Source organism: Chiloscyllium plagiosum, unplaced genomic scaffold (genome assembly GCF_037043375.1).
Source record: "Chiloscyllium plagiosum isolate Xiang-an unplaced genomic scaffold, Cpla_swu_hap1 HiC_scaffold_27, whole genome shotgun sequence".
NCBI classification, from domain to species: Eukaryota; Metazoa; Chordata; class Chondrichthyes; order Orectolobiformes; family Hemiscylliidae; genus Chiloscyllium; species Chiloscyllium plagiosum.
The window spans coordinates 14,956,490-14,983,615 of NW_028270165.1; the positions used below are offsets into that span (position 1 = coordinate 14,956,490).

The 27,126-nt window shown below is 44.6% G+C and overlaps 1 protein-coding gene and 1 long non-coding RNA gene across 2 annotated transcripts in view; both read right to left on the reverse strand.

Annotated features, from left to right (window-relative positions):
- Positions 1 to 14,386, reverse strand: part of LOC148143198 (uncharacterized) — a 27,463-nt gene extending 13,077 nt beyond the window's left edge. Inside the window, exon 1 of the long non-coding RNA XR_015751139.1 lies at positions 13,303 to 14,386. This is a non-coding gene — a long non-coding RNA (uncharacterized LOC148143198). The remainder of the gene's footprint in view (positions 1 to 13,302) is intronic.
- LOC148143199 (uncharacterized) lies at positions 1,662 to 27,052 on the reverse strand. The gene is made up of 4 exons (XM_087974069.1): positions 26,918 to 27,052; positions 22,787 to 22,971; positions 7,035 to 7,097; positions 1,662 to 3,731 (listed from the first exon to the last, which is right to left on the reverse strand). Exon 4 carries the CDS (start codon positions 3,334 to 3,336, stop codon positions 2,161 to 2,163), a length of 1,176 nt encoding a protein of 391 aa, XP_087830195.1. The 5' UTR covers positions 3,337 to 3,731; positions 7,035 to 7,097; positions 22,787 to 22,971; positions 26,918 to 27,052; the 3' UTR covers positions 1,662 to 2,160.
- Positions 27,053 to 27,126: the final 74 nt, after the last annotated feature.

The following is a 27,126-nucleotide window of genomic DNA, read 5'->3' on the forward strand; positions in this document are numbered from 1 at the left end:
CCGCTGAGTCGATGAGAAAACCGCAGCCTCGCGCCGCCATCTTTGTTTTTCTTCTTCTTTCCGTCTCCTCCTTCAGTGACGCGCGTCATCTCCAATCAGAGCGCACCTTACTCCACCTGACCAATGGCAGCTGGCATTCCGTGTCGTGTTGGTCCCACCCTCGGTAAACTCTCTCTCCGATTAGTCGGTACCGACCACAAGCTTTGGGATTGGTGGGGAATTTCACAATCATGTCAGTGTATCCGCCCTTTTCATTCCCGTTCATTCTTTCAACAGCAGATGACCCAATTTACTGCAACGGGCTCTGGGGCTATAGTGGTAATGTCACATATTCAGGGGGAAGATGTGATTTTTAACGTTATCAACCAATTCAACTGTGGCACCTCCACATCCATTCATTCAACCGAAGAGGGCTCAATTTAGTGTAAAGGGCTCGGAGGGTATAATATTTGCATCCTATGTTAAGAAGAAACCTCTGCCCATTCATTCAATAGAAGAAGGCCTATTTGCTGCAGAGGTTTTTTTTTATGGCGCAGTGGTAGTGTCCCTACCTTCTTCGCTATGAGGATGCGTAATAACAAGTTTTTAGTCATAAGTCACATGACACCAGGTTATAGTCCAGCAGGTTTGTTTGGAGGGGATCTTACAGAAATATATTAAATTATGAAAGAAATAGAAGTATGATGTTGCATTGGTAGGTGAGACTAAGATAAAAGCGCATGGCCTCAAGATTAGACGAAGCAGGTTGAAAACTGAACGGAGAAGAAATTTCTTCACCCAGCGGGTTGTTAATCTATGGAATTCCTTGCCCAGGAAGTATTTAACATTACTTCAGCAATTACTAGAAGCAGTAGATAATTCTTTTATTTTTCAAAAACGTAAGGGATATGGTGAAAACGCAGGTAAGTGCAGCATAGTCCACGAAAAGATTAGTCATGATCTTATTGAGTGGTGGAGCGGGCCAGAAGGCCGATTCTTGCTCCTAGTTCTTATGCTCTTATGTTGAAATCACAAGCTTTTGGGAGTGTAGTCACTTCAGTAGATGAAGTCATGAAAAAACAAGTGCAGGAAAGAGAATTTAGATAAATGAAAGACAGAGCATCTCAACGGTCAATTACTTACTCCCATTCCTATTTCTGATTATCTTACTACACAGCAAGTTGTGTGTTTTCCAAACATTAATTTTATTTCCATTGTTTAAAATCAAATATTTAAGATGAACAGTTTGTTTGTCCTCACTTGGACACACTGTGAATATCATAAACCCTCTCATGAGATATCATAGGAACAATTCATAAACTAGATTTGTCACTGAGTCACTCAAGTAGATACTAGAAAGGAGAAAAAATCCCAACATGTGCAGGATGCTAACGAAAAGTTAGCAACCTGAAATGGTAACAGAAGCAAGTGAACAGCCCCAAATCAGGAAACTCATTTTCTGACATCCACTACAGTACCTTGTACTATTCTTCACTAAACACTGCAATTGCTTTCCTTTTCAGTTTAATGATCCATAATTGAATCCGACTCCAACACACTCTGGCAGACAGTTCCAGAGGTCAAAGTATTAACGAAGTAAGTTTTGGATCCATCCCAAAGACAATTCCGATGGACTTTTGCTTCCAAACAAACATTTATAGTAAGTTCTTGGTATGGACACATTTCCAACTTAGTAGGTTTATTCAAATTTTATAACATTTTGGGGTGGCACACTGCTTAGCATTGCTACCTCACAGCATAAGGGACCCAGGTTCAATTCCAGCCTCAGGTAACTGTCTGTGTGGAGTTTGCACGTTTTCCCTGTCTGCACAGTTTCCTTCCACTGTCTAAAGAGGGGCTTCGGTACATCTGTGTGGACCTCCTCCTGTTAACTGAGGGCAATGGGGCACTGTGAGGATCAACAGATCAGACAATCAGTCTGCAACTTCTCTCCGGGAGACTTGTCTCAAGAAAGGCAGCAGTTTCTTATCTCATCCATTCTCCTATACTCCACAAACTCCACACCGACAGTCGCCCCAAGGGTGGAATTGATCCTGGGTTCCTGGTGACATGAGGCAGCAGTGCTAATCACTGAGCCACCATGCCACCCCTGAGCCACCGTGGGGTTGCAGTCCAATGGAAAACAAATACAGTGCACCAACTCTCCCACTGTCAGGAGAATCAGTCCTGGGGGGGACTCATGGCAATGTCAGCGGTGGAATCTGATTGTTGTGAGCGCTGGTGCCCCCGCTGGTGCTTCCGCAAGTTGCGGGAAAACGTAAACCTCTTCTTGCACTCAGGGCAGCTGAAGGGCCTCTCCCCAGTGTGGACTCGCTGGTGCTTCAGCAGGGCAGAGGAATCGCTGAAGGCCTTCCTGCACTCGGGGCAGCTGAATGGCCTCTCCCCCGTGTGGACCCGCCGGTGGGTCAGTAGCGTGGAGGAGCGGGTAAAGCCCTTCCCACACTCGGGGCAGGAGAACGGCTTCTCTCCGGTGTGGACGCGCCGGTGCCTAAGCAGAGCAGAGGAATTGCTGAAGGCCTTCCCGCACTCGGGACAACTGAATGGCCTCTCCCCTGTGTGGACCCGCCGGTGGGCCACGAGGTTAGAGGAAACAGCAAAACCCTTCCCGCACTCGGGGCAGGAGAACGGTCTCTCGCAGGTATGGATCCGCTGGTGGGTCAGCAGGTTGGAGGGCTGGGTAAAGCACTTTCCGCACTGGAGGCAGGAGAAGGGCCTCTCCCCAGTGTGGACCCGCTGGTGCCTCAGCAGGTGGGAAGACCTGCTGAAGGCCATCCCACACTCGGGGCAGCTGAAGGGCTTCTCACCCGTGTGGACCCGCAGATGGGTCAGCAGAGCAGAAGAGCGGGTGAAGCCCTTCCTGCACTCAGGGCACGAGAACGGTCTTTTCCCGGTGTGGACCCACTGGTGCCTCAGCAGGATAGAGGAATCACTGAAGGCCTTCCCGCACTCAGGGCAGCTGAATGGCCTCTCCCCTCTGTGGACCCGTTGGTGCTTCAGCAGGTCCGAGGATTTGCTGAAGGCCTTCCCACATTCAGAGCAAGGGAAGGGCCTCTCCCCAGCGTGGATGCGCTGGTGGGCCAGCAGGTGGGAGGAGTAGGTGAAGCCCTTCCCACACTCAGGGCAGGAGAATGGCTTCTCCCCAGTGTGGACTCGGCGGTGGTCCAGCAGGTGGGAGGAGCAAGTAAAGCCTTTCCCACACTCGGGGCAGGAGAATGGCCTTTCCCCGGTGTGACTTCGCCGATGAATCTCCAGGACAGATGGGGCATTGAAGCCTCTCCCGCAGTCGCAACACTTCCATGGTTTCTCCACGGTGTGGGATTCCTCTGGTTTCACCATGGCCGCAGCTACAGCCCTGTGTATGGCCCCTGCCCACAGTAAATTCCTCTTTCCTGGCCGTATAACTGTTTCAGGCTTTACACACAGTGCGCTGTAACAGTAGAGACTCTCATTCAGTCCCACTAATGCTGAAAATGGTCTGAAACAGGAACCAAAATGTTTTGCTCCTTCTCACAGAATCATGGTTCAAAATCGTTGAGGTCCCGATGGATTGAGTGACTGTCAGACATCGATGTGAAAGTGGGGACTGTAGACGCTGGAGAGGAGTTGAAAAGTGCGGTGCTGGAACAGTACAGCAGGTCAGGCAGCATCCAAACAGCAGGAGAATCGACGATTCAGGCATAGGCCCTTCATCTGTTGATTTTTAACCTTCAGTCTTCAGATCTTCAAATACTCTAGAAAAAAAGAGATTCCAAAAGTCATCACGGTCAGTCCAGGGTAGAAGTTCAGAACAAGCTACTCCACTTTCTGCAGAACATTTTTTTCTTTTGCTGTTCCATAAAATTGAAAGCATCCCACACTCTCTCTCTTCCTCTATTCTCACTCCCTCAAATTAATTCTCCTGAAGGTGCTGATTCAGGATCTTACAGGGACAGAAAAAGCAAAAACGTCAGGACTGACACCTTCGAATTTTGGATAACACCACGTGAAAGTTAATATCTTTCAGGATATTGGGATATTGCTGAGAGTGAGCAAGTCTGATTTTGGGAAGCAAAACAAGTGTAAATTCAGGTTGAACCTGCAATACAGCTTCTTGATAAAGAACCAGACATGAAGTGGTTATCGTCCCTGTGGTGGGTGGGGGGGGGGGGGGGTGGTGGGTGGAATGAGACATCAAGGCATTGACACAGACAACCCGAGAGAAACTAAATATACAGACATGGCAAATGTTAGTGGCAAGCCAGAGTCAGATCTACAGCACAGAAACAGCCCCTTCGGGCCAACCAGATATCCTAGCCTAATCTAGTCCCATTTGCCAGCACTTGGCCCATATCCCTCTAAACCTTTCCGATTCATATACCTATCCAGATGCCTTTTAAATGTCATAGCTGTATCAACATCCACCACTTCCTCTGGAGCTCATTCCTTACACACACCACCCTCTGCATGAAAAGGTTAGTCCTTCGGACCCTTTTAAATCTTGCCCTCCTCCACCCTAAACCTTTTACCCTCTAGTTCTGGACTCTCTCACCCAGGGAAATGTCCTTGTCTATTTACCCTATCCATGCCTCTCATGATTTTATTAATGACTCTCAGTCACCCCTCAGCCTCTGATGCACGAGGAAAAACAGACCAGCCCATTCAGCTCAAACCCTGGCAACATCCTTTTAAATGCGTTCTGAACCCTTTCAAGTTTCACAACATCATTCTGATAGGAGCGAGACCAGAATTGCACACAATATTCCAAAAGTGGTCTACCCAATGTCCTATCAGCCACAACACAACTTCCCAATTCTTATCTGCAGTCAGAGGAAAGTTTTCAAAACCCAGAAAAGACAGCCAGGAAAGAATGCAGGGACAAACCAAATTTGAGGGTCAGCTTGGAAGCCTCAATGAGAAATCGGCGGACTGGGTTTATTGGGTATCCGTTCTGGAGTACGTATACTTATTTCTCTTCTGGGTTTATTGGGTATCCGTTCTGGAGTACGTATACTTATTTCTCTTCTGCTCTTCGCAGTTCCTCTGTGCTGCAATGTGTGGTGGCTCGTTGAAATAATCTCCTGATGCAGCTTCGTTTGTGGGTGTTGGGATGATTGCTTCTATAGTTAGATATTTGGTCCGTGTGTATTGTTTCTTGTAGACGCTAGTATGAAGTTCCCCTTGACTGTTCGCTCTACTGTGACATCTAGGAAAGGCAGTTTGTTGTTGTTCTCCTCCTCTTCAAACCAGGAGCACCCCTCAGGCCCATAGTCTCACTACCTGGAACACCAATATACAGACTAGTCAAAGACCTCCAGTGAAGACTAAAAAACTGAGTAGAAGATTCATGCCACTCCATTCACTCCACCCAAGAATTCCTGAACATCAAAGACACCAAGATAGAAGAGGATGAAATAATGCTGTCCTTTGACATAACAGCCCCGTTCACATCCATTAACATCAACGTGGCCAAAGAAACACTGACTACACTACAAGAACCACCAAAGACACAAACACCAAACAGCACCAACTTCATCAGCAAAGATAACATTGTCAAGCTTGTGGACCCGTATCTTATCACCCACTTCACATTCAATAACAAGCCCTACAAACAAATCAACAGAACATCCATGAGACCACCAATATCAAGGTTCCGAGCAGAAGCAATAATGCAGAGACTCGAACAAACAGCCCTCCCAACGCTCCAACCCAAATTTTGGGTCCGCCACAGAGATGACACCTGTCATCACAAAATGAAACAAATTAGAGGAAACCTACAACACCATCAACAATATCCTTACTGGCATAAAATTCACAAAAGAGAACAACAAAGTGCCATTCCTTGATGTCAGTAGAGCGAACAGTCAATAGGGAACTTCAGACTAACGTCTACAGGAAAACAACATACACAGACTCAAGTACCTAATGCAGAAGCAAATCATCCCAAACAAATCTGCATCAGAACACTATTTCAACGAGCCACTACACACTGCACCATCCAGAAACTACGAAGAGCAGAAGATAAATATTTATACAACATATTCAAGAAGAACGGTACCCAATAAACCCTGTCCGCTGATTTCTCAACAACAAACTCAAAGCAGACACATGCGCAGAAACCCTAGCCACATTACCTCACATCAAAGACATCTGTGAAATGATGTCCAGACAACTCAAACCTCTCCACATCATGGTAGCCCACAAATCTACCAACACACTTAAGCAGCAGCTAATGAACCTGAAAAAATAAATGTTATTTACAAGTTACCATGCAAGGAAGTATAGACATGGACTCTGCCCCCATAGTTCTCGGTGGCAAGAAATGCTGGGATGAGATAAGGAAGATTTTTTTCAGTCAGAAAGAGGTGACTCTGTGGAACTCATTGCCACTGAAATGAGGAAAGTAACTGAGTGCTTTTAAAACAGATAAAGATAGGCTCTTGATTAGTAAGGAAATCAAGGGTTACAGGGAGGATGCAGGAGAATGGGGTTGAGACACATTGGCCATGATCGAATGGTGGAGCAGACTCAACAAGTCGAATGGACTGATTCTGCTTCTGTATCTTATGGATCAGTAACCACAAAGATCTGACTTAATTTTCACTACTTTTACTGTGTTCCTGTCGTATTTATGGCAAGCGTGTGGCAATACGTTGTAGATTTCTCAAGCTAGATCTTCTAATTTCATATCAAATATTGATAATTGGAGCTAATATTAGAGAGAGTAAAGGTGCTTATTTCTTGGATAAATAAACCCGTCATGCATTTTAAGCTTAAACCTTGCATACTTGCGAAATTAGAGTTGCCATTTTGCCCGCTGTCATCAAATCTCCAATAATACTTTTACTTGATAACCCATTTTGGGAAATAATAAACATAACTGAGGTTTCGTGTTTTATGCAAGCAATTTAAGCTTTTGATATAATGATTTTAAGCCATCTACACAGAGTGTGATTGAATTTCTAAACTTAAGTAACAGCCTTAAAGTATTGTTATTTGTGTCACCCACAACTGTAATTAATGTAAATATTGAATTAAACTTATTGAAAAGAACATACTTGCTGAATTAGAGTCAGCATTGTTTTCAATGCTTTGTCCATTATTCCCTTTCACCTCATTACCTATTTTAGAGAAAGAAAAATATTGCATATGTTTGAACATGTACTTTTTTTGGCAATATTATAAAATGAAGAAAGCAGTTCAGTCAACTTCAATCTTCATCCGGTCACTTTTTAGAAAAGGTTTTGAGCACAGTTATAAAATAATAATGCAAGGTTACCTAATTTGCAGCATTGCTTGAGACAGATTTAATAGTACAAGAAGTTATGATCTCCATTCAGTAATGTCTTGATTTGAACATAGTTTAAGTTAAGCGAAGGGTGTTCAGGAATTGAAGTCATTGTGAAAATGTTACCAGGGAAAACATTGGATAAAAAAAAATTCTGGTTTGAGTTTTTTCTTTGGGTATAAACAGATACTGGATCCAAGTGTCCTCCCAATCTTCTTAAAATATCCCACAAAATAAACACAATGCAACCTAAATAAATCAGGCCCAAAAGAAATTCAGAACCCACACTAATATATGGCAAGGAGGAAAGTTTTAGACTACAGGGCAATAAAGATGGGTTGGTCAGATGGGCAGAACAATGACAGATGGAGTTCAATCCTGAAAAGATTGAGATGATACATTTCAGGAGGATCAGCAGGCAAGGGAGTACATGAAGAATCACAAGAATTTAGAATATACTGAAGATCAGAGAAAGGTATGTGTGTTCATAGAGTCTTGAAGGCAACAGGACATGTGGATGAAATGGTTAAGGGGGCATATGAAACACTTGCCCTTAATAGTTAAGGCATTAAACATGAGACCAGGAGATCATGATGGAACTGTACAAGACATTCGTTGGGCCACAGCTGGAGTAGTGGATCTGGTCGTCACATTATTAGAAGGATGTGATGGCACTAGAAAGGGTGCAGAAGGGAATACTAACCCAGGGTGGTGCAGGTTGGTGGGTTTCAGCTATGAGAGTGATTAGATCGGCTGAGGGTATTTTCCTTAGAGCAGAGAAGGATGGGTGAGGACCTGTTTGTACAGATAAGACACTTAGGGTCTAGATAGGAAGAAACTTTTCCCCTTGGTGGACGGCTTCAGCAATTAGGGGGCATAGATTTAAGGAAAGAGATAGGACATTTTAATGGAATTTAAGGAACAATATCACCTAGAATGTGCTGGAGATGGATGAATTTACTTATGGGAAGAATTGGTTTGTTTGAAGGGATGAATATAATGAAATAAAGCTAGTTCAGAAGATCATTATAATGTGCTAAGAAAAAGAACTGGAGGTAGACCTCCAATAGTGGAAACAATCTAAAGAAGTTTCATTGTCCCATCTGAGAAAAACAATTCTGCTAAACTTCTCAAACGAACCCGAACATGTATCAGAACTTGTTTGTTTAAAATCAATTGAATCTATTCCAAGTATTTAGGAAAATGAGAATCATCTTTAATCCTGGCCCTATTGGCTGCAACCAAAAGTGATAGGAAGCTTTTTCAGTTTCATTGAAATGGAGCTATCAAAGATATTGGCTCATTAGAAGAACAGAAGAGGGTTGTTTGAGCTTATTGAGCAGTTTGTAGACTCAAACAAGGATCCAGAAAACAATTTTCTGTGGCACAGAAGCAAGGACAATTAACAAGGATTGATGTTGCTACTGTGTGTCCAAGTGTCTCAGTCTTCAAAGTTCTAGATAAGTTAAACTTCTGAAAAATTGAAGGTGTCAAAGGAAGATCAGTGGGGAATCAAGGGTTTTGGGGAAAAGGCAGGAAAATGAAATTGAGGGTTATCAGATCAGACATGATCTCACTGAATGGTGGAGCAGAATGGCCAATACTGCTATTTCCTGCGGTAAATCGATCTGGGTGTTGATAAAAGCTTTTGTATGATTTTTCTTTGTAGTCAGCAACATTTTGTATTCGGAAGAAATTGGCTTTTGTGTTTGATCTCAAATAACGCTGGAGGCTCCACTGAGGGTTGTTTAGCAACTGAGGTTATATATCATCAAGTTAAATCAAAATAAGCAGCAAAATATATGGTAAAAGTGAAGGTGTGACTGCTGAAGGCCAAATAAAACATTTTCTGTCGCAAAAATGTCTTTACTCCATAATGTTTCGTTTTACATGCAGTCAGCGACAACCAATCAAGGTGTCGCAGAGTAAAGTTTGGTCTCACCAAGACAGCTGACATGTCCGTACAATACTGTTGTAGCGCTCTTTAACCACAGGGTATGTACTAGTGATTCATTTATTTTGCACTTTCCCCAACATCCCAAATTAGGTTGAGGTTTGTTACAGCATCCTGATGGGAAGCCCGATGTAACGTGCTCAGATTCTGCTGCAGTAGTGTGATGTGTTAAATTCCCAATGATTTTCAAAAAAAAAGTGAAAGGCAGTGGTTGCATGTGTTGACACCACAGGTATTATTTATATTGGCTTTGAGATAGGGAACAACCATCACCTCCCAAATTGTGTTTTGTTTGCACAGCAACTTTGAGTATGAAAAGCGTTCTATTTTTAGACGGCCTAAATGCATACATCGTTTCTTATCAGCGTACCTTAAAATCAACATTAAAAGCACAAACAATTCATTTTCACTGTAAATTACATACTTTAAAATCAAATATTGCAAGACATACAAACACATCAAGAAGTCAAAATTTGTGAAGAAAGCACATCTTTTCTGACAGTTCAGACAGGGAAAAACTTTGTTCTTGTGGTGGTCAGTGGAGACTTACTCGATCAAATATTAACTCCCAGTGTATCTCACATAGATGCTGTATAAATCAAGATCTTATTGATCACTGTTGACAAAATTAAACCTATTGACCTGACTCTTTACAAAATAAGAACATATTTTAGTACATAACATTTTCCCATAATACAGACATTTGCAGTAGTGCAGTTATGTGAAAAGAAACCTGCGTTGTTAATTTAGTTTGTTGCTCCACTTCATAAATATTGTTTTCATTTATTTTGAAAAATCAACCCTTCCACTCCTTCTGAAGGTACATGATACTTTAATTTTTTTTTCTTTGCCAATTTTCTTTCACCAACAAAAGCATTCACTTTTTTGGCATTGGGTGGGGGAGCTCTGCCAGCTGCCAATTTCTTGCTGGAATTGTTTCACTTGACATGAGTCTTGCCAATAAATGACAGCAATAGCAGCAGCTAATACTGATGGTCACACTTCAACAAAAGTACACCAAGGTGCTTCACGTTATGTATCACCCAAGTTGGAGAAATGTGAGGAACTCCTTCTCGGCCTTTCCCCTCGGCTGAGGTGTGGTGACCCTCAAGAAAACCACGACCAGCCATCTCTAATGAGAGAGAACAGTCTAATCCTCTGGGAAGACTGTGATGAATGTGTTTAAAGTTGAAAGACTGTTGAAATATAAGGGGGCGGCACGGTGGCTCAGTGGTTAGCACTGCTGCCTCACAGCACCAGGGATCCGGGTTCAATCCCATCCTGGGGTGACTGTCTGTGTGGAGTGTGCACAATCTCCCAATGTCTGTGTTGGTTTCCTCCGGGTTCTCCGGTTTCCTCCCACAATCCAAAGATACGCAGACTAAGTGAATTGGCCATGCTAAAATTGCCCATAATGGTACATAAGTCAGGGGTAATTGTAGAGGAATAGGCTTGGCTGGCATACTCTCTACAGGGTCGGTATGGAGCTGTTGGGCCGAAGGGCATATTCCCACACATAGGGATTCTATAACTGTAACAAACACGACATCTGACGAACAGGAATAAAACTAGCCACCAGGACATATGATCATCAACTAGCCACAAAAACACATGATCCACTATCACTAGTATCTTTACATACACTAGTATCTTTGTCCAAACAAAGGAGGACACCATGTTGACTGGGACCATACATTCATCCTATGACAAGCCACTATCCAATAAGCCAACCAGAAACACACACAAGAATTCCTTGGAACATGTCATTCCAACTGGAAATCTATTGATTTGGACCCCATCTCACATGCTCTGAGAAAAAAGAATGGAAATGATATCACCCATCCTAAAACCAAAAGACATAAATAGAAAGCAGGACATAATACCAGCGCTTCACTCGACTCACTGATGAAGTTACCTAGTATGGTGATGAAACATCTGAAAATGACCTTCCAGCTCAGCGAGCAAACTTACGTCCAGAATGAGAAAATTCTGGTTGACACAAAGGCTGCCACAAAGTTGGAATTCTCTCCCAGAAATGACAGTTGATGGCGCCCTCACCAAGATGGATGCTCGCGCTCCCCGCCCCAAGACAACATGCATCTTACCCTCACGAATATGGCGACCGGTTGCCCCCAGAGGTCCTTCCCCAAACAAAGTTAACACTGGGCCTGTGGAGCTTTTATTCGCGGCCTCAGGCCTCCCCTAGGAATTTATAAACTCCCCAGTCTCCCTCCTCCCGCGGTTTCCAATTCTCTCCTGTCTCACTGTCTCCTCTCGGTAAAAACAATGACTGCAGATGCTGGAAACCAGAGTCGAGATTAGAAAGGTGCTGGAAAAGCACAGCAGTTCAGGCAGCTTCCGAGGAGCAGTAAAATCGACATTTCGGGCAAAAGCCCTTCATCAGGAATACAGGCAGAGATCCTGAAGGGTGGAGAGATAAATGTGAGTAGGGTGGGTGTGTGGAGAAAGTAACAGAGTACAATAGGTGAGTGGGTGTGGGAATATGGTGATAGGTATGTGGGGAGAGGGTGGTGGAGTGGATAGGTGGAAAAGAAGATAGGCAGGTAGGACAAGTCATGGGGACAGTGCTGAGCTGGAAGTCTGGAAGTGGGGTGAGGTGGAGGAAGGAGAAATGAGGAAATTGTTGAAGTCCACATTGATGCCCTGGGGTTGAAGTGTTCCAAGGCGGAAGATGAAGCGTTCTTCCTCCAGGCATCTGGTGGTGAAGGAGCAGTGGTGAAGGAGGCCCAGGACCTCCATGTCCTCGGCAGAGTGGGAGGGGGAGTTGAAATGTTGGGCCACAGGGCGGTGTGGTTGATTGGTGCGGGTGTCCCAGAGGTGTTCCCTAAAGCGCTCTGCTCGGAGGCGTCCAGTCTCCACATCTGGAGCAACGGATACAATAAATGATATTGGTGAATGTGCAGGTAAACCTTTGACGGATGCGGAAGGCTCTTTTAGGGCCTTGGATGGAGGTGAGGGAGGAGGTGTGGACGCAGGTTTTGCAATTCCTGCGGTGGCAGGGGAAAGTGCCAGGATGGGAGGGTGGATCGTAGGGGGGCATGGACCTGACCAGGTAGTCACAGAGGGAACGGTCTTTGCGGAAGGTGGAAAGGGATGAGGAGGGAAATATATCCCTGGTGGTGGGGTCTGTTTGGAGGTGGCAGAAATGTCGGAGGATGATTTGGTTTATGTGAAGGTTGGTAGGGTGGAAGGTGAGCACCAGGGGCGTTCTATCCTTGTTACGGTTGGAGGGGTGGGGTCTGAGGGCGGGATGTGGACAAGATGCGTTGGAGGGCACTTTAACCATGTGGGAATGGAAATTGCAGTATCTTAAGAAGGAGGCCATCTGGTGTGTTCTGTGGTGGAACTGGTTCTCCTGGGAGCAGATACGGCGGAGGCAAAGGAATAGGAAATACGGGATGGCATTTTGTAGGAGGTAGGGTGGGAAGAGCTGTAATCCAGGTAGCTGTGGGAGTCGGTGGGTTTATAAAATGCCGGTGTCAAGTCGGTCGTTATTAATGGAGATGGAGAGGTCCAGGAAGGGGAGGGAGGTTTCAGATGGTCCAGGTAAATTTAAGGTCAGGGTGGAATGTGTCAGTGAAGTTTGCTCAACCTCCTCGCGGGAGCACGAGATGGCGCCAATGCAGTCATGAATGTAGCGGAGAAAGAGGTGGGGAGTGGTGCCGTTTTAATTGTGGAAGATGGACTGTTCTACGTAGCCAACAAAGAGACAGGTATAGCTGGGGCTCATACGGGTGCCCATGGCTGTCCCTTTGGTCTGGAGGAAGTGGGAGGATTCGAAGGAGAAATTGGTAAAGGTGAGGACCAGTTCAGCCAGATGAATGAGAGTGTCGGTGGAAGGGTACTGTTGGGGACGTCGGGAGAGGCAGAAACGGAGGGCTTGGAGGCCCTGGTCATGGCGGATGGAGGTTAGAAGGATTGGGTATCCATGGTGAAGATGAGGCGTTGGGGGCTGGGGAAACGGAAGTCTTGGAGGAGGTGGAGGGCGTGGGTGGTGTCTCGAACGTATGTGGGGAGTTCCTGGACTAGTGGGGGATAGGACAGTGTCGAGGTAGGTACTCACTGTCCCCTCTCCCCGGGCGCTCAGGCCTGGCGACCTCTCCGGGATGTTTCCGAAACCTATTTCTGTTCTGAAGGAGGATCACTGGACCCGTGACGTTTCCTCGGATTCTCTTGACATATGCAGCCAGGGCTGCTCAGTTTTCCCAGCGGGTCCTGTTCTTGTTCCTTAAGCCACCGGCGCCATTCCTCTCCCACTCAGTAACACTGCCTTTGTCTCGCTACATGACCTACACTGCACATGCGCCAACTCACAAGGGGCTGGGTGACCAGACCGTGACGTCACCCCGCGTGTAGTGGGCGCGGTTCGACGAGGCATCCAACCAATCGGAGACAATGGGGGCGGGGCCAATGTGTTCCCTGCTCCCCTCGCCAGCCACCTGAAAGGTGGGTTTGTCTTTAAGTTTTAACGTTTTTTAAAAAAATTTCAGTCTTTTTCGAAATGTTATTCCAGACCTCGAAGGCTGAAACATTGGAAAACTTGCAAACATAATCGAAGGGATACTAAAAAAACGAATAAAGATAAATTACGAAAGAAACCTAGCGCAAAATATCAAAAAGAATAGCAAAAGCTTCTGTTGGCATGCTAAAGGGATCAGAGTCGCTATGGTCCCTTGGAAAATGAAACCGGTGAGTTAATAGGAGGAACACTGAAATGGCAGAGAGCTTAGTCAATACTTTTCCTCAGTTTTCAAGCTGGAGGACAATAGTGCTATTCCTATTGGAACGGGCAAATCAGAGGTGATAGAAAGGATAGAACTTAAACAATCCACGTTGAGAGGGAAAAGGTACACAGCAAACTATTAGGATTGAGGGCAGACAAGTCCCCTGGGCCTGATGGCCTACATGCCAGGGTACTAGATAGACTTTAGTAAGGCGTTTGACAAGATTCCCCAAGGGAGACAGGTTCGCAAGGTTAGATATCATGGAATACAGGGAGAACTAGCCATTTGGATACAGAACCAGCTCACACGTAGGAAGATAGAGAAAGCGAATGCAATGTTGTCTCTTATCTCAAGAGGGTTGGAATATAAAAGCAGAGATGTACTACTAAGACTTTATAAAGCTCTGGTTAGGCCCCATTTGGAGTACTGTGTCCAGTTTTGGTCCCCACACCTCAGGAAGGACATACTGGCACTGGAACGTGTCCAGCGGAGATTCACACGGATGATCCCTGGAATGACAGGTCTAACATATGAGGAACGGCTGAGGTTACTGGGATTGTATTCGTTGGAGTTTAGAAGATTGAGGGGAGACTTAATAGAGGCATACAAAATAATACATGGCTTGGAAAAGGTGGATGCTAGGAAATTGTTTCAGTTAAACGAGGAGACTAGGACCCGTGGACACAGCCTTAGAATTAGAGGGGGTCATTTCAGAACAGAAATGCGGAGACATTTCTTCAGCCAGAGAGTGGTGGGCCTGTGGAATTCATTGCCACGAAGTGCAGTGGAAGCCGGACGCTAAATGTCTTCAAGGCCGAGATTGATAGATTCTTGTTGTCTAGAGGAATTAAGGGCTACGGGGAGAACGCTGGTAAGTGGAGCTGAAATGCGCATCAGCCATGATTGAATGGCGGAGTGGACTCGATGGGCCGAATGGCCTTACTTCCACTCCTATGTCTTATGGTCTTATGGGTGGTGGTGGAGAGTTGCTTTTCAGACTGGAGGCCTGTGACCAGTAGTATACCACAAGGATGGGTGCTGGGTCCACTACTTTTCATCATTTATATAAATGCTGTGGATGTCAATATACGAGGTATAGTTACTAAGTTTGCAGATGACACTAAAATTAGAGGTGTAGTGGACAGTGAAGATGCTTAGCTCAGAGGATAACAGGACCTTAATCAGATGGGCCAATGGGCTGAGAAGTGGCAGATGGAGTTTATTTTTTTTTACATATGAGGCACTTCATTTTGGAAAAGCATATCAGAGGAGGACTTATACACTTAATGGTAAGATCCAAGGGAGTGTTGCTGAACAAAGAGTGCAGATTCATAGCTCCTTGAAAGTGGAGTCACAGGTAGATAGGATAACGAAGGCAGTGTTTGGAATGCTTTCCTTTATTGGTCAGAGTATCAAGTATTGAAGTTGGGAGGTGATGTTGCAGCTGTGCAGGGCACTGGTTCGACCACTTTTAGAATATTGTGTGCAGTTCTGGTCTCCGACCTGTCAGAAGTTTGTTGTGAAACTTGAAAGGGTTCAGAAAAGATTTAGAAGGACATTGCCAGGGTTGGTGGATTTGAGCTATTGGGATAAGCTGAATAGGTTGGTGCTGTTTTCCCTGGAGCGTTGGCGGCTGAGAGGCGACCTTATAGAGATTTATAAAATCATGAGGGACATTGATAGGATAAACAGACAAGGTCTTTTCCCTGAGTTGGGAGGAGTCTAGAACTTGATGGCATACATTTAGGGTGAGAGGGCAAAGAAATAAAAGGGACTTAAGGGACAACCTTTTAACGCAAAGGGTGGTGTGGGTATGGAATTAGCTGCTTGAGGAAGTCATGAAGGCTGGTATAATTACAACATTTGAATGGAATCTGGATGAAAGGGTTTAGAGGGATATGGGCCGAGTGCTAGCAAATGGGACTAGACTGTTTAGGCTAACTTGTCAACATGGATGAGTTGGAGTGTTAAAGTAGGGATTTGAGACAGCCCAGGGAATCCCTTGTGGAGTCAGACCTGTAGCCTCTCACGATTCGTCCCAGAGGTCGTACTCTTTGACAGTCTGGAATAAAAAAAATTCTCTTACAGGCAGTTTAGTTTAATTTTAGTTCACCCCTTTATTTAGCAATAGCTCCACTGATACCGTTAAGCTAAACTCGCTAGGTTCTAGAAACCTAGGAGAGTAGGGGACCAACTCTTCAAGTGCCCTGGCAGGTTACTCTGATGTACTGCTACAAAGTTGTTTCCTTTACACAAAAGTTTACAAAAACATTGCATGTTCTTAATTCGTAAGGAAGAAAAGTTAATTGACAGGTCTCTGTATGCTTGACTAATCACTCCTACAGGCCCTAAGCCATTCATCAGGTGGGAAAAACATATCCAGCCGAGTTAGGTGCCTGCTAGCGAGATAAACTCCTATCATAAAGAGGTACCAGTCTGAGCTAATTGGAGAGTTCCTAACCTTGCACAGGTCACAGGTCAGATACAACTATTTTCCAAAACGGCTTCTTAGCAGGAGGGCAAACTTTTGACCATAAAATGGCTTCCTGACACATTGTGCCAGAATCTCTTCAATGTTAGGCCGAGAATAATTTCTAAGCTAGGAGCAGACTCCTGCTTTTTAGGCACTGAATCATACTGTACCCGAGGCTGAGATGTTACCAAAAGGTTGCATTTAAACTGATTCATTAGTCTTCGAATTAAACATGTTCTCTTTTCAGGGTTGTGATTCAAATAAGACATAAGATCTGATTAGTTGGAATTGACAGTGGGCAGTCTGAAAGGTCTGTAGAGTGGTCTGCAAGAACAGCAAGTAAGTTAAAGCTTCGTCAACATTACCTTTTACAGAGTTCATATTTAATAACCGGTAATGGCTACTCAATACCATCATAAACTCTCAAAAATGCAATTACGTTCAATCCAACGCAGGTAATTTTTTAATGGCTTCGGGAGCCCCAGTGCTATAATGGTTCCTCTCTCTTGTCCTTTTGAACTCTCAAGTCAGGGACTTTTAACAGCAAAGGTGTTTTTCCCTCTGTTTGCATAGCTTGCAAAGGGTAATAAGAATCCATTATAATTCACAGGACCTGACTGTCAATTACAAGGCTTTTGACAGTACCAAGTTTCGTTTCGGGGTCAGAATCAAACGCTGTCATTAATTTCACAAGGGAACAGCCATGAATGTTATCACTCTGTGTCCTATTTGCACAGATTCACTGTTAAGGCAAATGTACTTAATTGCCTTAGGGTATCCTGTTATCACTTGATAATCTTCTGCAGACCTTTAGTTCTCCCCTTTTACCAAGCCTCCCTGCCTGTCTATTTTCTAGTGTGCAGCAAATGTGCTCTATAATTCAATATTATATTTTAGTTTAAATGTTTAAAGACAAGTTTTATGTCTATAGACTTTCTTATTCCCTTCTTTTGTTAATTCATGACAACTACTTGGCTTATAACAATTAGTCCATTCAGTCAATTTGTATTTTCAAATAAGTCAAGTGCCTCCTCTGCTAGGTCATCGTCCAGAGGAGCAGAGTCTGAAAGATACTGGATTTTAGCATGGAAGTTCGAGCATGGAGGTAGAGGGTTAGACAAGGATCAATTAAGCAGACTCTTCTTTGGCTTAGGTGAAAAACAAATGTACAGTCCATTTCACGCATAAGCGGACGACAGTGTATATTCCTAGGATGAGACCAAGGACTATCAGTACATCCCACACGATCCATCCACACAGCGATCATAGCCAGCAAGTAAACTTCCATCCATATGAATCAGACGACAGTTGGGCAGGTATCTTCCCTGCATCTTGACCCGTTTTGTTGATCACATCTGTGTTGTCCGTAAGATCAGGACATGGTTTAGTAACAAGTTCATTTATGAGAACACAATCATGGGGAGGATCAGGCAGTTCAAGCGGTTCTTCCTGCAGGAATGTAGGGGGGTTAGTGTTAGAGCAGCATTGAAAGGAGAGAAACGGATTCAGAAGTAATGAAATCTCACAGCGACTGAGACGAACCTTAACGAGGTGTTGAGTATGTTTAGAAATCAGCAAGGATACTGCAGAATGTGAGGTACAGACTTCTACATTTTGATGTAAAGTTATATTAGAGGCAGCCACTACCATAGTATGGATGGCAGAGAGAATCTGGGTGCAGGAAGGCATACCTTGAGCAACAGGGTCAAGCTTAGTAGAAAAATAGGCAATAGGGCGCCAAGAGGAGCCATGTTGCTGGGTGAGAACAGCTGAAGCACAGGTATCAAGGATGGCAACATAAAGATGAAAGTGGCAGTCATACAAACATCGGCCTAGCATGGGTGCTGAAGAGAGGGTAGTTTTAAGCTCCGTAAAGACTTGTAGTTGTTATGGGGTGAGTTCATACCGTTAAGGCTCACTAATCGAGGACGGGGAAATCATTTTTGATCAGAAGGGCACAATTAGGAATCCATTGTCGGCAATAATTGATGAGGTCGAGAAACTACCGTATCTGTTTAGGAGTGGTTGGAGGGGCAATACAAAGAATAGGATCAATACGTTCACGTGTCAAGCACCGATCGAATTCAGAAATGAGAGTACCTAGGAACTTAACTTCTTTCTGATTAGTCTTAACTTTGCTGGGGGGTACAATATAGCCACATTGATGTGGATGGTTGAGAAAGGTAGTGGAGTCAGTGTGATTGGACACTTTGTCAGGGCTAGCGAGGGGGTAATCGATGTATTGAACTAGGGTAATGTCTCCAGGAAATTCAAATAATTCAAGCTGGGCGTGAAGAGTCTCTGAAAAGGGTGTTGGCGACTGAATAAACCCTTGAGGTAGGCAAGTCCACATACATTGGTGGCCCTTAAAAAAAGGCAAAAATGTATTGGGCTATTGGATGCAAAGGAAGACAAAAGAATGCATGTTGGAGGTCAACGATAGTGAAGAGCTTGGCATCAACTGGTACTTGGCTGAGGATAGTAGCAGGAATAGCAACTGGAGGATTATGAGCCTCAATGATTTTATTTACTTCACGAAGGTCGTGAACGACATTCAGGACATCCCGGTTTAGGGATCGGAAAGATAGGTGTATTGACAGAAGAATGGCATGGGACTAGAAGGCCTTGCTGTAGAAATGAATCAATGACAGGTTGAATGCCAGCTTCACCTTTTGGTTTCAGGGGGTATTGAGGTATAGACAGGAAGACAGAATTAAGTTTGTTCAGAATGGAGATGGGTGGGACCTTAGCAAGGCCCACTTGTGTTTTAGAGTCCACCCAGACTCCAGGGTATACTGCGTCCTGCGGGTGAGGGTGTGCATGATGATGATGAAGACTGCCATAAATCGACGAAGGCTGTGCATAAAATAGGATTGATCCTTGAGTGAGCAGCTGAATTTCACGGCAAGTTTGGTGTCAAAACCTACTTCTTAGGCTTTGTGTTCTGGGTTCAAGAGAGTGGTGACACAGGGGAAAATGAGAGGGCCAGTTTTCCAGCTATGAAGAGGAACTGACATGAAAAGAACGCCACCAGCTAGTGATCTGATCTCACCAATCACCCAAGCATGCCGAGTAGTGCCCAGTGAGGGATTATAGTATGTGTTCAAGCCTGAGATCATTCCCGGATGAGTCATAAGCTAAAGTAATGTGGGGGTGAGGGACGTGATGTAAAATAGGATCGAAAGCATAAGGATCCAAATCAAATGACCACCATCGAGGAGGCTTTGGTTTTGATGCATTGAACAAAATGAGGTGGATCCTGAATCAGGATACCATCATCATGACATTCAATAGTAATATTTAGAGGACAGAGGAGATCTCTAGCGAGTAGAGGGATACGTAATCCATTAGTAACAACAAAGCAAAAAGGGAGCGTGGCACAATTTTTCCACACCACTGTCAGATGGACAGCGTATGCATGTTTATTAGAGGAACCATCAAAACATTGCAGGATTTCATCATCGTCCGAGTTTTGAAAATCAAAAGCATTAGCAAGATGGACGGGAAGTGATGAAACAGTGGCTCCTGTGTCAAACATAAATTCAATATCATGGCCATTACAGTTAAGAATTAGCATAGGTCCATCTTCTGGGCTAGCGGTAAGTATGGGAAAATTCAAAGCAGGAAGCTGCTCTCTATCCGGGAGTCAGTTTTGAAAAGGATTTTGTGCAGTAAAAGGGGCAACCTGCTGAGATCACTGGGGAGGGAGACCAGGAGATTGTCTGTTGTTTTTACTGCGGTGATGAACCAGGGACTGCTATGGAAAGGGCAGTTCTTGGACTAATGTCCTAGTTCACTGCAATTGAAACAAAGGTGTAGTTGTTGGGGGACTCTCGGGGGTAGGGGAGGCAGGGAAGAGTAATGAGAGGATGTATAGGGGCATCATGGACTGTTGGGGAAGGATACATAGGAGGACCGCAAGGTCCATTGGGATGTTGTGAATACACAGTACCATTTCTACTGAAGTGCCATACTGGACGATAGTATGAGGGTTTCATTTGCTAGCTTGACTGACCTTGCAGACGGAAAGGTCTTCTTTGAATCCTGCGTTTAAGGTTAGCCACTGCAGTTTGGGCAAGTTCTGTCTTGACCGTGCCGATGGTAGCCTTACTCTTGGGATCCTTTAGTTCTCAGAAATAACAAACCTCTCGGCTGAATTGTGCAACCTCAGCATCTTGCCAGTGGATATTGTGTGTCTTAATAGCTTTCTGTCCCTGATCAGGTAAGAGAGTCATACATAGGGCATTAAATTGGGATGATCATCCTTGTAAGGTAGTTAGTGTCACCAGAAGAAGCGCCATAGCATTCCTTAAAATGGGTAAGGAACTCCTCAGCCTCTTCGCCCGAGCTGGGTTTACATGTTAAGACTTGACCCACATCAACTACATGATGCACTGCTTGGTGGAGACAGGTAATAATTCAATCTGATAGTTTCCACCGGGTGCCGGACTACAAGCTGGGTATGATTATTACCTTGTAAAATTTCTCAGAACTCGCCCATTTTTCAGGCAAAAAGCTGCATTCTGAGGTGAATTAGGTCTTGGGAGGCAGCATTATAAATGGTCTTAGTCCTATTAATGTAATTAACAGATCCCTCAGGATTCCTTCCATAATCTGCAGCCTTATTGATAATGCTTGAGAGTCATGAGGTTTCCATGGTTGATAAAGATCCATAAATTGGGCTTGTCCCGGATTCAGAGCCTGTGGGTTAGGAACCTCTTCTATTCGGGAAATTTCTTTTTGGCCCTCCCACATCAGGGTGAGTGCAAGGTCTGATATTAAGGTCCCGAGACTTTGATTGCAAATCACCGGTGTCTTCGGGACTTATTAGTTTAGGGGCAGTGGAAATCAAAAGGAGTCTGTTCAGTGTTCCTTCCAGGTTTTAATTTTAATTGACTCCTAGTACAGTAGGCACCGGGTTTGTGGTAAGCCGAATTTTTCCTCGGCAGAACAGCTGGGGGAAGGTCATGAGCCTTGGCACGTTCGTCATCAGAGTAAGGGGGGAGGGTTCAGCCAGGGAACCGGAGGTGGTCAGCTGACAGAATTAGAGGCATAAAATATTTCCTCCTCCGAATCAATATCCCCCCACCATCTACAAACGGATCAGGATTCTTTAGTAATGGGTCTTTGGAAGAGGGGAGGGTGGGGTACAAGGAACAGTCCTTGTGAGCTTCGTCCTGCGCAGCTGCAATTGCAGTCTGTTGTTTATTCACCAGTTTCCTTTTTCTTTGGTGCCCTTGACGTTTCAACGTAGATTCTGAATCTTCGCGTTTTTGTAATTTTCTCCCTTGCCTATTCCAATTCTACTTCTAAATCATGTGCTTCACATTTACGTTTTAGTTCTGTCCAATTTAGTTCACATCCTTCCTCAGTTAATGGACTAACTCCCCTTTTAATACAGTTTTGTCTCCATGATGATTGCATGGATTTTTCCCATTTTTTCCCCCGAGCTACCCTTTCCCACTCTGATAAGACTTCTTTCTGCTTACTTCCCTTTCTTTTTTCCCAAATCCCTTGTTCAATTTTAGTGAATAGAGTTAAATCATGTGTGCCTTCTAGAGACCAATCCTTATTCTGTTGAGCAGCTGCAGCTGATATCCTCCTTAATTGTTTCTCATAATTAAGGATACAGACTTGTTATTTCTGTTAGGGGACATTTGTCTTCAATCTTATCTAGGGGCACACTCAGTTATCCTACTTACTTTAAATCTTCACAAAACCACTGATCAACAAGGGCTCCAACCCCACAAAATACAAATGCAAACATTCATTCATTAACAACCAAACCAAATCTCACAGGATTAAACTTTCTGCAAGCTGCAGGGAATCAGTGCTGAGTCTCTGTTTGTCTCACATGTACACTCTCTCGTACATACACATGAACATTTTAAGAGAAATGAGGCACTCACATTCCAGATATCTCATAAATCCTGGATGTGGCACATAGTTGCTTAACCAAGAATGCAAGAATTGTATCACTGGCCAGCTTTATTTTTTATAAATAAATGACAAAAGCAGCAGCCACCCTCTATATTTCATAAATGAAGAACACCCAACAGAACAAAACCATAACTAACAAACAACAAACAGCAAAGCAAGACAAGCCAAGTTGAACAGATACAACAGAGAAGATAATCTCGACTTAAAACTTTCACTAATCAACAACCCGACAATGAACAACAAGACTAATGATTTCTGCAAAACATTCTCAACATTGTAAAATTCTGACAGTTTCTGTTTTTAGTCCTATTTAAACGATCTCATTTAGGGTTCCGTCAGGGTACCGAGAGAGTGAAATGGGGGAAACACCACACAGATGTAGACAGAGAGTAATCAAGGTACAATTTTACCTTGTGGGCCCATTGGTCTTGAGTCCAACCCTTCGATGGAACTCCTCTTTTCCAGTTTCACTCAAATGTAGCCCTTGTTGGAACCCTGCTTGCAGCGCCAAATTGAGACAGCCCAGGGAGTCCCTTGTGGACTCAGACCTGTCAGCCTATCTTGGTTCATCCCGGAGATCGTACTCTTTGGAAGTCTGGAATAAAAATAAAACTCTTACAGACAGTTTAGTTTAATTTTAAATTATCCTCTTCATTAATACCATCACCGTTACAGCAGAACTCTGATACCTATAAGACAAGCTAACTGGATTCTATTAACCCAGAAGAGTAGCAATCACTCTTCTTCCAAGAGCCCTGGCGGGCTACTCCGTATACTATCTTTATACACAAGTTTTTTTTACAAAGGCGGTGCTGTGGCAAACACGCTTTCTTTATATGAATTTTTTTTTACAAAAGCACTGCATGTTCTGAACTAGACAGATAACAGTGAAAGGCAATAATTCGGGAGAGAAGTAATTGATACAGAGTTTCATTTCGAGGTCAGAATCAAACACTTATTCATTTCACAAAGGAACAGCCGTGAATGTGATCACTCAATATCCTGTTTATACAAATTCACTGATGTTAAGGCAAATGTTCTTATATGCCTTACCCTCCCTGCCTGTCTATTTTCTAGTGTGGAGCAAATGTGTTCTATAATTCAACATTACATTTTAGTCTAAATGCTTCAGGACAAGTTTTCCTTGCAAACATTCTCACGACCCCATTCAAAGTTTCACAAGTTCTTTCCTATATCAGGGGGAGCAAAACTTAACGTAGTTTCCAAAAATGCCCTAACCAATGTACAGCCACAATATGACCTCACAATTCCTTTATTCAATGCTCTGACCAATAAAGGAAATCATACCAAACGCCTTCTTCACTAGCCTATCGACCTGCAACTCAAAGATCTCTTTGTTTAGCAACACTCCCCTTAACTGTCAGTCCTGCCTGGATTGCTCAACCAAAATGCAATACCTCATTTCTCTGAATTAAACTCTATCTGACACTCCTCAGCCTGTTGTCCACCCCAAAAATTCTAACTTATAGGCCCCCTCTGTTTTCACTTTGCTGAACCGAATCACTGCTGTACCTCACTCTGAAGGGTCAAAATATTGACCAGCCGGGACAGAGTGGACGTTGGGAAGATGCTTCCATTGGTAGGAGAGACAAGAAGCGGAGGGCACAGCCTTAGATAAAGGGAAGACGTTTTAGAAAGAGAAAAGGAGAAACGTCTTCAGCCAGACAGGGGTGAACCTATGGAATTCATTGCCATAGACAGCTGTGGAGGCCAGGTCACTGAGGATATTTACGACATGAGATAGATAGGTTCTTGAGTATTAAGGGGATCGAGGGTTACAGTGAGAAAGTGAAAGAATGGGATTGAGAAACTTATCAGCCACAATTGTGTGGTATGAACAGACCTGATGCGCTGAACGGCCTAATTTCTGCACCTATGTCTGATGGTCTTTTGCTGTCCTGGGCACAGAGGGTCAGAATTGGGAGCAGGAGTAGACCATTTGGTCTTTCGAGCCTGCACCAGCATTGAACACATCATAACTGGGAATTAATCTACCTACATCTTGGTAGATAGACTGTGACTTTTCTCACTGGAGCACAGGAGGTTGAGAGGTAACCTTGCAGAGGTTGTATAAAATCATGAGGGGGATAGAGGAGGTGAATCACAGGTGTCATTGCCCTTGGGTGGGGGTTTTAAGATTAGGCAGCAAATTTTGAAGGTGAGAGGAGAAAGATTTTAAAAAGACTTGAGGGGCAGCATTTTTTTTAAAAAAGAGAGTGGTTTGTGTGTGGAATGAATGTCCAGACATTTTCTCACCTTCCCCTATAAACATCCACTTCTTTGTTGTTCAAAAATCACATGAACTCAGCCTTGAATATATTCAATGACCCCTTAACTGCAGGAAGAAATCCCCACTTCTGAACTCAATTCCTCTTGCTAATGTACCACTTGCACGACTCATTGCTCGCTGCACCTGACAACTGGCATTGTCTGGTGAGGAAGGACGCTGAGGCCTGAAAATGTGTTGCTGGAAAAGCGCAGCAGGTCAGGCAGCATCCAAGGAGTAGGAGAATCAACGTTTCGGGCATGAGCCCTTCTTCAGGAAGCTCATGCCCGAAACGTCGACTCTCCTGCTCCTTGGATGCTGCCTGACCTGCTGCGCTTTTCCAGCAACACATTTCCAGCTCTGATCTCTAGCATCTGCAGTCCTCACTTTCTCCTAAAGGGTGCCGAGGCCCCTTTGTACATCCACACGTCATTCCTGATAAAGGGTTCATGCCCAAAATGTCAACTCTCCTGCTCCTGGAATGCTGTTTGACCTGCTGTGCTTTTCCAGCACCACACTTTTCAACTCTGATCTCCAGCAACTGCTGTCCTCACTTTCTCCATATCCCAAAACAGTATATCAACATTTAAACAATGCACCTCCTTTCTGCTTTTTTTTTTAAAGCACAGCAAAAGCTCTAACTTCACATTGGCCACGTGTTTGCCAATTGTGGTCTTCTCTACACTGGGGAAACTGAGCATAAACTTGGGGACCAGTCCGCAGAGGCTGACCAGACCTCCCAGTCGCCACCCATTTTAATTCCCCTTCCCACTCCATTTCTGATATGACCATCTTTGGCCTCCTCCATTGCCACAACGAACCAAACCGCAAATTGGAGGAACAACACATCTTCTACCTGGGCAGCCTACAGCCTGGTGGACTCAACATTGAGTTCACCAATTTCAAATAACCTCCCTCGCCACCCCCTTGAATTCCTTCCTAGCCCCTCCCTGCCGCCACCAACCAGATTTCTTCCTACCAGTGACCAACCAGGTTGTACCTTCTACTTGTCCCCACCTATCCCCAATTCACCACCGTTCCCCCAGCACATCCTCGTTCTGCAGCTCTCCCTACACCCATCCCCAGTCCTCAACAAGGGTGACACCCAAAACATCGACTTGACCTCCTGATGCTGCCTGGCTTGCTACATTCTTCCAGCCTCCTGCATGTCTATTTGCCAATTAAGTCACAGACCTGGCCCAACTTTTCCCAAGTCTGTTCCCTCCCTGGATTCACTCCCTTTCCTTTCAGTTGCAGCAAGTCAACAATTGAACATCACAATGGAAAATAAATGGAAAAGGGGATGAGAAATGTGTGTGTCGTACCCTTGGTCAATCAAAAGAAGGTCTCACACCTTTTCTGCCGACAGTGAGGAACGTGTGCAATGTTTTGGTGACACCGGTGAACATGGCCGTGCTTGTTAACACAGGAATGCACACAATATGCTCAGTGGCGCTGCTGGTATTATTGACAGATTTTAAGTGTCCAAATGCCAATAGGAGAATAAAAGGGTAGAGCCACAATTGTTTTCCCCATACGGCACAACATTTTATTGCTTTTCCATCTTGTCTGGCTGCTCAACGTTTTTGACTTTTCCCCAGTGTAGGGGTGAAGTTCAGAACTAGAGGACATAGGTTTAGGGTGAGCGCGGAAATATATAAAAGGTATACCTAAGGGGCAACTTTTCCATGCAGAGGGTGGGGTGGTGTGTGTATGGAATGAGCTGCCAGAGGAAGTGGTGGTGGCTGGTACAATTACAGCACTTAAGAGGCATCTGGATGGGTATATAAATGGGAAGGGTTGAGAGGGATATGAGCCAAGTGCTGGCAAATGGGACGAGATTAATTTAGGATATCTGGTCGGCATGGAGGGGTTGGACCAAAGATGTCTGTTTCCGTGCTGTACAACTCTGACGACTCTAAATAATTCAAAGTATAATTTGACAAATAACAAACTATATCCATGTTAACAAGGCTTAGTACACCACATGCTTTACTAACCATTCTCCACATCCTATCCCTTCAAAGACTAAGGAACATATGCTGGTGCATAATCTCCTCCACTAGTATTTACACACTAGTCTAAGGAATTGCACAAGTAACAGAGAGGGTAAAAAGCACAAGGATGAAACAAACAGTGAGGGTAAACAGCACAAGCCCCAGTAAAAGCTGATGGAAAGTGAGTGTAAAATGTCACTATGACAGGACAGGCCCCACATTCCTTCCCCTCCGTTCCCCCCCGCAACCTACCTCACCTTTCACCTCCCGGGCCCAGTACCTTCCAGGTGGCCCCATAGTTGACACAGGGGCCGCCCCACGACCAGTAGAACTCCACCACCCAGGCGGCCGACGAGTTCCCAAGCAGGCCCTTAACCCCATCCGCCTCCAGAATGCTCACCGGCTCCTGCCTGCTGTACAGCCGGCCGGTGTGGCCGTGACACAGCAGCTGCACCAGGAAGGCGGC

What these genes read in the sequence shown, in the direction of transcription:
- LOC148143199 (XM_087974069.1), bottom strand. Translation starts at nt 3,336, where the DNA reads ATGGTGAAACCAGAGGAATCCCACACCGTGGAGAAACCATGGAAGTGT.